General features: G+C 41.5%; 1 protein-coding gene across 1 annotated transcript in view; it reads right to left on the bottom strand.

The window, feature by feature from the left end:
- Window positions 1-1143: 1143 nt before the first annotated feature.
- Window positions 1144-12290, bottom strand: part of KITLG (KIT ligand) — an 85809-nt gene continuing 74662 nt past the window's right edge. The window contains exons 8-10 of the mRNA XM_030548585.1: window positions 7553-7629; window positions 5192-5271; window positions 1144-3954 (exon numbers count right to left, since the gene is read on the bottom strand). Coding sequence (XP_030404445.1) covers window positions 5232-5271; window positions 7553-7629 — 117 coding nt within the window. The 3' untranslated portion in view covers window positions 1144-3954; window positions 5192-5231. The remainder of the gene's footprint in view (window positions 3955-5191; window positions 5272-7552; window positions 7630-12290) is intronic.

Raw genomic sequence — 12290 nt, 5'->3', positions numbered from 1 at the left:
GCAACAGAAAATACATAGCTGTTGAAGATCAGAGTCTAGAAAATGTGCAAGTTTTAAGATTTTATACATGTCCCATGATACAGCACATTAATTTTTAAAAGCTTTCTTATAAAACGACTTCATGACTAAATAAGTACCATTAGTTTATTCAAGTAAACACACTTCTAAAAGAGCACATTGAATTTTGCAGTATACCATTAGCTGCTTTTTATTCTCACAAAGCTGCTATTAATAGCATGCAAAGTTCAGCTACTCCCAAGGAAACTTTCAAATGTTTCTTCCTTACAAAATCCACTGAGATCTGAGAATAATTTAGGTTGAACTTAATATAACAAAACAGTCCATTTTAACAAATGGACACTCATTTTTCAAATCAGAACAATGCATGGCCTGACCCTTCCCAAAAATGAAGGATTTTCAAATTGATTTGTATTCAGGAATTGCACAACTACTTACAAGATAGGACCAAGTAATTAAGGGCTTCATTCTGCCACCATTACTCCAGCAGTGGTCCCAGAGATATCAACTGCTTTTTGTAAATTGGCAGACACTATGCATGGAGTAAATTCTACACAGCAGGTAGCAGAATCAGGCCCTTTATAAAAATTTACATTCTTATTAGATTTCCAAATGCCAAACAATCTACCATATTTAGAAATATTTAAATATATTCAGGTTTGTGATACTCCTCTAAGGCGGCCCAAACACTCAGTTTAAACCTGTTAAGTTGGATAAAAATGAAGGAAAAGTCATGAGCCATCAAACTGATTATCCAGCTCACACACTTCATGTGATGCTGTTCCACTTTGTGCTAATGGACATTATTTACATTCCAAATGAGAACAATTATGATTGTGCAAACTTTGTGCTCTCAGAAGGATTGTACATGGGAGCTGTTTCAGTGAGATAGATGAATGTCATTCAGCCTTAAATTTAAACTTGTTCAAAGATGAATGTGTGTGGCATTGTTATAAACCCTGTATTATAACTAAGCTTGGAGATTGTTACTGTTTAGTAGCATTGCATTTGTGGGCAAATTTTATATCAATTTATAAATGCATTATTCATTGTTATCAAGGGTAAAATATGCACTAAACAAAAAAACAAACAAACCTGTAATTTATCAGAGGGGTAGCTGTGTTAGTCTGGATCTGTAAAAGCAGCAAAACGTCTGTTAGTCTATAAGGTGCCACAGGATTCTTTGCTGCTTTTACAAACCTGTAATCTGAATGTCAAAGCCTAATTTTAGACGCATCAGGATTCATTACTGCAAATGCTTAGTGTTTTACTGTTAATTTATTATGGGCATATTTCCTCTTTGTCAGAACATGTATTCAAGCAATCTCAACACAACCAGTAAGGTGTAAGTAGAGCCCTGCATGGGGTTATTTTTTTTTTAATCCTGCTTCTGCAATACCCACTCTCACCTGCTCCCGCATTGTTTCTTGTATTTTTTATCCCACTCCCACCTGCAAAAACCTTAGATTCTGCAAATCCTGTGTGAGAGAGATCGATCCCCGATCCTATTAAAACCAAACACCAGTCGGTTAACACACACACACAATTTTTATCACTAAAAGAATAAACAAATCTTGCTTAAAACCATGTAAAAATACTTTTAACTCCTGTTATAATAGACATCAAATCTTTCTATCCCTTGCTTAAATATAAGCATTTAAAGATTTATTTAAAATAAAAAACTTGCTTTACATTTCTGAAATTCTCTTTGACAAACTGATGAGATATTTAGTGTTTTTCCTGCAAATTACCAGTTTTGGTGGGTTTTTTTTGCCCACCCAATCCTGCCAGCAACAAAGTACATTTTACCCACTCCCACTATTATGGCAGCAGGTTCTGCAGGATCCTAGTCCCACTGCAGGGCTCTGGGTGCAAGTTCACAAACAAACATTAGGTCATGCTGAGATTCTAAAAGTGGAACTTTTAAAGTAGGCTTGAAATACTAGTTTAAGAAATACAGACATACATTATTGTGTCAGACTGAGCTGCTACAGATGGAGAATTCTACTGCTTGATTTTCTGTAGTGCTAAAAGTTGCTAAGGGTCTGATTTTTAGAGGTGCTGAGCTTCTCCCATTTATTTCAATTGAAGTGGTGGGTGCTCCAGCATCTTATGAAAGTCAGGATATTAAGGTCCAATTCTGACTTACACAAAAGCCTCTTGACCTGCTCTAGGGACAGATCCTCAATTGGTGTAAATTATCATAGCTCCATTGACTTTAATGGAGCTATGACAGTTTACACCAAGGATCACTGCTAGAACACTGAAAACAAGACTCTAAAGGGCAAATTTTGATCCCATTGAAATCAATGAGTTTGCCGTTGACTTGCCAAGTTTCCACTCAAATTGTCTATACATATCTGTAATTTCCATCATTGATCATAATACTTTTTGTACATTGTGACACTCGGATGTCTTTATAATTAATTGACCCTATATATAGTAAATTCCTTTGACATATAGTTCATAGCAGATTAAGGAAATAACTAAAGCATCCATGAGAGTTCTTCTAAAAGTTTAAATAAAAGTATCTCTAAAATATAGTCAGCTTTATGAAGACATTAAAACAAAATATTTTAGACATATTTTAATTAACTGTTACTGGGTTAATGGTAAGCTGTTAGTCAGTTTGTCATTTGGGGTGAGACATTCCTTCTTTCTGCAGCTGACAACATTAAAATAGATAAATAAGTAGGGTCCATTTTCTGGAAAGAGCCTGTACAAATGGGATGCATAAAATGCAAGTTGCAAGTTCCAGTATAGTATTTTCAGTGCCTCCTTAAAAATGCATGTCTGACAAAGTCTTAATTTATTATCAGTCTTGTTTCTGTAGTTCATGTATTTAATAATAGCAATAGACACTGAGGACAACTGGACATAAAGCTTTCATACCTTGACTAGAATTCATCTTAAAAAAAGGGTGGTGGAGGGGAGAACCTTATTAGTCATTTAAAACACAATGCAAATAGCTTTTACTGTATGTCAGCAGTAATTAATAAATTCAGTCTCAGTATCTTCCACATTTCCTACATCTTATATAAGCTAAGGAATCAGTGGCATGCATCATCAATATTTAGAAAAGGTTTCATGAGTGTAATGTTATTCCAGATGTTGAATGCAATTCAGACTTTGTTTTCCCTCCCCATTCTATGGCTGGAATTTTAATTGGAGTCTTCACACACACAACAGTTTCTCCTAATGCTGTCAAAGCTCCATCCTGCTACTGTCACTTCCGCTTTACTTCTTTCTGATTCATTCTTTGCTTCTCCTAAATGGAGACCACCAGCCAAGCCAAGTGCTGTGGAGGTTTTTGAGGTGGACATACATCTACCTGGCACAAGATAGAGACCACATCTCATTTTACATATGACCTTTGCTAGATATGAAACCAGTTCCTTAGAAGTGAAAGGCTAGCACGCTGGTCCAGTGCACCACTTGACTTGCAAGTTTTATATAACAATACTGAAGAGTATCTTTCTGTATCCATTTCTGCATTTTTTTTTTCCAATTCAGAGAACTCCATTTGTAGGCATCAGAGTAAGCAAGAGGACACAGGATGTAAATTAAGAATACAAACTTCCTTATGACTTTCAAAGATTACATGTTTCTGGAGGCATTTGAAAGATGTCTTTTTTGTTCAGGCCACCTGTTTCCTTTGCCAGAATCAGCTCTAAGGACTATACAGTTCAATGACTTCCAATTCCACACAAGGTAGGTATTTGAATAAAATAGAGTCCTGGTCAGAGCACACTCTTCTTGATGCTGTTCAATTCACTGCTGGTTTCACAGTAACAAACACACACCTCATTCTCATCTCTTTGCTGCCCAGGATCCATACTGATTCAATCAATGCAGACTCAGTCTGTCACTCCACAAGGAATATGAATATGCTTAAAGTTGCTTCATTTATGAAGCAAACATGGAACTGTTGGCTGCCTGCAAGGAAACAAAAGAAATTTGCTGGTTTCTCACACTCATTACTCAGTAGCAGAAGCCTAGCAGATAAATATAATACTTTCTTTATAAAAATAACTAATGAAATAAATAACTTGCATGTACATTTTTTCATCCCAAAGCACATTGCCAAACATATTTTTAAAGGGGCCCAATTGCAGTTTCACTGACAATTCCTCTAGCTTCCCAATCCTGGGCACAGAATACATTTAGACTCTGTTCCTGCACACACACGAGTAGTCCTGTTGAATTTAATGGGACTGCTCATATGTGTATTTGCAGGATTGTTGTACAATTGCAGTACGGAGAAGCCTTAACAGAAGAGCTTAAAAAAAAAAAAGTTAACATGATTCCCAGAAAAGTGAGCTGGTCTACTAGAGTAAATTCATTGGTTATGAAAAGCATGTAGTCAAAGCAAAATATGTTGGCATTTTCTTTTGTTTGAAAATAAAATCCATGTGCTTTTTTCTCCCACACAACTAGGTGGCCAAGTTAATACCAATATGATACTAATGCATCATGAATGAAGGTCCCGGATAAATATAGAGTTTGACAATGATGCAGAACAGTCCAATAGTGCAGTAATATAGTATTTCATATCTAGAATCACATCAGTATATTCTGTAAATATTCGTCCCCTGTGGAAAGTTTCCCATACTTTCTGTTATCTCCCCCACTCATCTCTTCCATTCAGAATAATATCTTCATTATAAACTATTCTGAGACAGCCTGTCTCTTCATGATAAGCACTGCAGCTGAAGAGGGCCTTGGGGAGTGAGGGCTGGGAATTCTCAATGAAGGGCCTCTGACTCTTCAATTGGGTGTCACACCAAAGGAGGAAGCGAGAGCTGTCTAGAGTGACCAGACAGCAAGTGTGAAAAATTGGGACAGGGGGTGGGGAGTTATAGAAGCCTATATAAGATGAAGTCCCAAATATCGGGACTGTCCCTATAAAATTGGGACATCTGGTCACCCTAGAGCTGTCCTTCATTTTGGGATCTTTGTGTCTCACTGTGATATTGAGAGGACTGGCTGCAAGACAAATGACTACATTCAGAACACAGGATAATTATATGTGCAATAAGACTGTCTTACATGTGACTAAGCTGACTAATACAAAGTTAGCTCTAGATGTGGCTTCAGAGAATAGACACTGAATTTCAGCTGACAAAATTACGAAATTTGTGGTTGGAATCTGTCATACTGTTTAAGGACTTACCAGTACATGAAACAGTAACAGTGTTGGAAAAAAGCAACAGCTACACTTGTAAGAGCTCTTTTTCTTTTTGCTGCAACATACTGGAAGACACAAAATAAATTTATTTCCATTGTGCTAATATTTCCTGGGAATGGTGGCAATTAAAGGCCGCATGTGCTAATTAAAATAAATACATTAATAAGTATCAGAGGGTAGCCGTGTTAGTCTGGATCTGTAAAAGCAGCAAAGAATCCTGTGGCACCTTATAGACTAACAGACGTTTAGGAGCATGAGCTTTCGTGGGCGAATACCCACTTCCTCAGATGCATGTAATGGAAATATCCAGGGGCAGGTATATATATGTGTGCTAGCAAGCAGGCTAGAGATAACGAGGTCAGTTCAATCAGGGAGGATGGCTGTGAATGGCTTGCCAATTACAGAACCAGTTTCTCCTCTCTTGGTTTTCACACCTCAACTGCTAGAATAGGGCCTCATCCTCCCTGATTGAACTGACCTCGTTATCTCTAGCCTGCTTGCTAGCACACATATATATACCTGCCCCTGGAAATTTCCACTACATGCATCTGAGGAAGTGGGTATTCGCCCATGAAAGCTCATGCTCCAAAATGTCTGTTAGTCTATAAGGTGCCACAGGATTCTTTGCTGCTTTTACATTAACAAGCATCACCACAATGTTAGTGTTAGAGCATTGTAACAAAAATCTGTAATAAACTAATAAGTACTGCTTAATTACAGTAGAAGCTCAAAACTTTCTTGTGATGGGATGATAGGAGAAAATATTGTACATGTTTAAGATGACTTGATGGGGAAAATAACCAGTATTAATTTCTTGGAGAGGTAGTCTCTTGCATTGAACTGTCTTATCTCCCCCTCCCTTCCCCCCCCCCCCCCGACAAGGTTTCATTCTACTTGTAGTGTCAAAGGGAAAATGTTCAGCTTTATTAGTCACCGTACTAAAGTGGGATGAGTTATTTATAGCGAATGATATCTACATTAATGTAAGCCTTAATATGTTAACTAGTCCTCCATGAATAGGCTGATGTTTATGAATTTGTTTGTTTGAGTACTCTGAACATTTCAGCCTAAGGTGACCAATCACAGTTTGTGAAGCCAAAGTCATGTGGAATTGTTTCTTCTCTTTTTACAATTTTTTTTGTCCAATCAGTGAGAAGAGGGCAAAGATTTCAAGATGAACACATGAACACACCTACCTGAATATTAACATGAATGTTACATTTGAAGTTGGTTCATGTGAATTTTAGCAATATTAGTCCAGTGCTTCACAGCACAGTGAATGGCAAAATCTGTTTCCAATTGCTGGTCTCCACATAGATCCAATCACTTTTTGGGATTGGCTCGATACCACCTGGCTGCTCCCCTTCCTGTATGGCAGTCTTTCAGCACAGTCTTATTTTGTAGGACTGATCATTTCCCCCTTCATTAGCAAATTCCACCTCCCTTGTGGAGTAAGCACAGATGGAAGAAATAAAGTCATCTACTGCTATTTACCAACCTCCCCTTACAACTACTGCTGCTATCAAAACTCCCCAGGGGAAGAGAGGCCACCACAATCTGCCTTTCCTTTCCCCATACTAGGAAACACTGGAACATTTGGCTCTTTCACTCCAGCAGCAGGAGGGCAGGAAGTTGTGAGGAGTGCATCGGGGCCTCCTACTGTAACAGAAAGGATAGGGGAAAACTGACAGTGGCATCTCTCCTCCACAGGGAAAGCTAACATGCAGACAACCAAATTCTACTACAAAGAGGGAAAATTACTGATGGAAGAGGGGAAGTTAGTCTGAAGAGATGAGCCTTTTCTGTCTCAGTATTGAAAACTAGAGGCAAAGATGAAGGATAATCGTATATGAGGAAGGGATGTGATCTCAGGTGGTATCCCTTCGACCTGCAAGGCTTTCATTTTCAATCTGCTGCAGAAGGAATATTAAATCCATCTTACTCTGCAAAAGATCTCCTTTGAAGGGAAGCTGCTGTCACAGGAAGCAGATTTTGCCATTTAATGAGAGTTCTGTAGCTGAACTCTCTCCCTTGACATTAGAAGTATGGAACTTCTCCCTGGCTTCTGAGTGATTAACTTTGCAACAATAATGTTCTCCTAATGGAGGTTGGGTTTTTTTGTATACAAAAAAAAATATTTACATTTAGAGTAGGACCACACTTTAAGGAACATACTCTAGACACAAATTCTATCCAATACATTTTTATGACAAGAATCTTGGTAATATGCACATTTTTTTGTTTCCAAGTGCATCTTTCAGACAGCAAGAGAAAGCATTAAGAAATGGAAAAAATTTGATTTTTCAAAGATGAGATGTATGTAAAGACTTCAGTGAAGCAAAATACCTTATCTCATTATCCTCTTGACAGTTATTACACTGTGTTGTTTCATCACTTTCTTGTCCGGGCGTGCGATGTGTTTTCTAAGAGGAAAGTGCATCAGATATAATTACTGTATAGTTACACTTTAAAAAATAAATGATGATTATTCATTTAAGTATCCCTTTCTATTTTCAGTATCAATATGTTCTTGTACAAGATAAACCGAATCCCGCTTTCAGATGCACACATGCATCCCACTGAAGTCAAGCAGAGTTATGCATGCAAGTGTGAGAGCAGAATTTAACTATATGTATTTTATATGCAATGAATGTTATGTTTTTAACCAAGCACAATATCAGCTTAATATCTCCTAATTGTTAGAGTATGAGAACCAGTCCTAAAAAAACAACTTGGACTGCTTGTGAGAGCAAGATTACTCCTCTATAGCTGAGCAGGACTGGAACCTATAGAAGCTTAAGTCTGATCTACTGTTAAATGTTTTGCTGGGACAGCTATGTCATTAGGAGTGTGATAAAAATCATCTCCTAACTGATGTAGCTACGTTGGCAACAATCCCCAGTGTTAACACAGTGATGCTGGCAAAAGAACATTTTTGCCAGCAAAGTTTACATCATTTGGGAACTATCATCATCAACACTGGTAAAATAATGTTGTGCCTCTGCTAGGGGGTTTGCGGGTATAGCTTTTTGACCAACTTGAATAACCTGGCGCTCAGCACCAGTTATAGTCCCTGCTATATGCCTTGCCAGTGTTGTCCTCCTTCGGTGCAAATATGACGGGCTCATGTCAAAGCCCCCCAGGGGACATGCATCCTCTGATGTCAGCAGGCATGTCTGCAGTATACCATGATAAGTTGCAGTGCTTATCATGTGTATTCAATCGTAGCAGGGATCTCCACTAATTCATCAAAATTGCAATCTGGAATGTTGCAACTCTTCACAGGTAGTGTCATCAGGTCATTGTCTCCCATGAAATTAATCATCTTGGCATATCAATCACGGCTAACGGAAGCAAGGCTGATAGATCATGGAAGCCATGAGGTGGAAGATTCTTTATTTCTGTATTCCAGTAGCCCCAACCACTTGCATGAGTAGCACTACTACTGTGAGGTGAGGCCAAGTCCTCCTTGATAACCTGGATGACTGTGTTATCTTAATTACTTATTGTATGTCTTAAACATCAGCATGGTCACCCCACTGTCACAGTAGTCTGTGCACTGACAAAGGAATATGTTGATTCAGTCAAAGATCATTTCTACAATCAGTTGGAATCTCTAGTACGCAGCGTCTCTCCACATAATAATCTCGTGATCTTGGGAAACCTAAACGCAGTTATTGGCTCCCTGCGAATTGTGCATGGTCATTACGGTTCAGGTGCACCCAATGATAACTCTTGCCGCTTGCTCACATTCTGTGCCTCTTAGAACCTTTCCATTCTTGGGTCATGGTTCAAGTGGTGGTGCATATACCAGATGTCATGGATCTCTCGCTATGGCATCTCTCAGAAGTAGCTGGACCACATCATCCCGCATGTGACGGGTGTCTCTTCACCTCCTGTAGAGTATATTGTGGTGCGGAATATGCCATGAACACAGATCACCACCTAGTGGGTTGCCCACATGGCAGTGACGCTCTGATGAGCAGGTAAGCCCTCTGCGATGATGAAGAAATTTAACATCGATGCATTTCTCCACGAGCCGGTTTAGCCAACAGGTTTTGTAGCAATGTCAGCAATAGTCTCTTCTCTAGCTGACCTTCCAGATGACATAGAGGTTGCTCTCTGCTCACCTCCATACTCCACCAATTTGTTGAGCCAACGATTGGCTATAAGTAGGATGATCGTATTTCCCTATGCTGAATATAGGATACCTGGTAAAATTACTCGTGTTCAATGGCAATCAATCAGAACTATGCAGTACAGATGCTCCCCGACTAACACAAGCATTCCATTCCAGAACACCTTGCATTACTTGAATTTTGCATAAGTTGGAAATGTATACCTGATCATTACGCCAAAAAAACCCTAATAATCCTATTTCTAACTTACAGAACTTTTTCCATAAGTGCGGATTTGCATAAGTCGGGTTTGTGTAACCCGGGTGGCATCTGTACAAACATTCAAATTAACATCAAGTTGACTCTGCCCCTGTTAAAAAGAATCCAGCTACACAGTTATTTCTTTTTCTTTATCTTCTTATCTCTAAGGCTTTAGGGTTCACATAGGAAGAGGTGACACACACATACCCATACATCTCTTTCATACAGGAGGAGCGACCGATCAACTTGACCCTCCCTGCCTGGTGCTCCCCACCCTCCACACCTGGCTGGGCCCCCCCGGGATGGACCCACCTCTCCTGGTACCTGGGATCGTGTCTTCCTGGGGCAACACAGGGTTGAGGGTATGCAGAGTCACATGCTCCACCACCCCAGATTTCTGCTAGGATTCACACCAGAATGTGGGCAGCAGCAGTCTTTCACCACTGTGCGGGGGGAGGGATGACCTGGCCTGTGTCTTTACAGAGCTCATCTCTTGTTTTCTCCCCCCTCTCCCTCCCGTGTGTGGCTGGAAGCAGCTTGTCTCTTACTGCTCACAGAATGTCAAAAGGCAGCTAACACCTCCAGGCTGCTGCTGGCCACTGACATAACCAGCCGCCTCCTGTCCCCTGGCTACAGTAGGGCAGGAAGGGTTAAGCCTCAAGGTTGCATTGTGCTCCAGAGCCCAGGGAACCTGACTGCAGGGGTTTCAGCGAATCTGGCCAGAGAGGTGGATCATCAGGAGAGGGTGGACAGAGGGGACACAGCAGCCTCACACTTCTGGGAGTAAGACCTAGGGTGGGGGTGTGTGAGGACGGTGCTAAACCCCTGCTTTGGGAGCTGCTGTGGATTGTGCAGATTTGGGGCACGAACAGGCTGGAAATAACTTCCCCAGAGCTTAGCTGACGGGCAAGAGGCTTCCCTGTACCAGCACTGTGTGGGGCTTTGGCACATGCATGGCGTGGCTCCTCCTGGTCAGCACCCCAGACTGAAGGATCTTGGGCTTTCTCAGGTTGCCTGCCCAGCCAGAGGCAGTGGGGGAAGGAAGGAGCCTGCCAGCCAGGCTGTTGATGAGTTGGAGCTCCGACCAAGAGGTGGTTCTCCACACAGCCCCTGGAGTGAGACGCACCCTGCTGCCGGGGGGGGTGGGGGGGGTGGGGGGAGATGGAGGAGCAGCGGGGCTGGGGATTGAAGGAGCACAGCAGTGAGAGTACAGCAAGAGGGGAAGCACATAAAGGGCCAATGTGTGGGCATCAGAGACGACATGTAACTGGCCACCACTTGGCACCTGCCCACACTCACCAGCCACCGCAGCTCACAGCACACAGCCAGTACTGGCCGGAAACAGGATGAGGGGTGGGGTCTGGGGCTTAAAGGATGGCTTAAATACAGGACTATCCCTTTAAAAGCGGGACATCTGGTCACCTTAGCTATAGGTGCCCAGCACACCGACTATGGCTATCAGAGCAGACCTTCCAGACAATTCAATTGAAGGCCGCAGCCCACCAGCATTGTGATAAGTGCACTCGTACTCAGCTGAAGCAAAAGTTTAATACCCTGTCACACCGCGATCGTGAGGCATATTATAACCAAGAGGCAGATGACGTCTCCCCTGGCTAAGCCAAATTCAACTTAAAGCAGGCATTCTGCACAATCTGCAACCTCAGTGGTCAAGAGGTAGTCGCTACAAATGGACAGCCAAAGCCATCCATGTAAATCGGATGACGACATCCTCTCAAGCTGGGTGGAATGTTTTCACAGCACTCTGAACCACCCTCTAGCTGCCGTGTGTTTAGAGATAGACAATCTGGCAGCCACTGTAATTTCGGACACAGACACTTGTACTGATGCACCAAGGTTGGATGAAATGAAGCATGCCATCTGTAAACTGAAAAATGGACAGGCAGCCAGTACTGATGGCATTTCCCTCCCACAAAGAGATGCTAAAATGTGCCATTGACCCTGTAGCAGAATCACTTCTGACCATCTTTTGTCTGGTGTGGAGAAGTGGAACTTTTCCAACTGCCTGGAAGGACAGTATTGTGATCTCCTTTTTGTAAGGGCAAGGGACTGCACAGTGAATGCAAGAGCTGTAGGCCAATCACCTTGTTGTCCATGGAAGGCGTTTGCACAAGTTCTGCTGGAGCGTTTGGAGCTCCTGCTACAGCAGAAGCATTGCCACCAACAGTCAGGCTTTACAAGGAACAGGTCCACATTAGACACTATTTTGGCCCTTTGCTTGTTGTCGGAGCTACACCATGAATTCAAGAAGCCCACACACATTGCGCATATTAATCTTAAGGCTGCGTTTGATTCAGCTGACCAAGTCACACTATGGAAGGCCTTAAAGGGCGTACATGTTCCTACCACTCTGGTGGACTTGATTAGAGAGCTGCATATTGGAACCACTGCCCATGTACATCTGGGGAATCAGATGTTGGCACCTTTTAAATCAGTATCTGGTGGCAGACAGGGCTGCATCTTGACCCCTGCACTCTTTTGTCAGGCCATGGATTTCATAATGCAACATTCAATCAGGTCAGTAGGCAATAAGCTTGGTGATCTCTCGCTCTCAGACCTTGACTATGCTGATAACGTTGTTCATCTAGTACAGAGCCCCAACAGGTTTCATGAGGCACTCGAGCAAATAGAGAAGTGTTAGCTAAGGTTGGCCTCCATGTTTCATGGTCAAAGACAAAGCTGCAAAA

Source organism: Gopherus evgoodei, chromosome 1 (genome assembly GCF_007399415.2).
Source record: "Gopherus evgoodei ecotype Sinaloan lineage chromosome 1, rGopEvg1_v1.p, whole genome shotgun sequence".
NCBI classification, from domain to species: Eukaryota; Metazoa; Chordata; order Testudines; family Testudinidae; genus Gopherus; species Gopherus evgoodei.
This window is presented reverse-complemented; position numbering and strand designations above follow the sequence as displayed.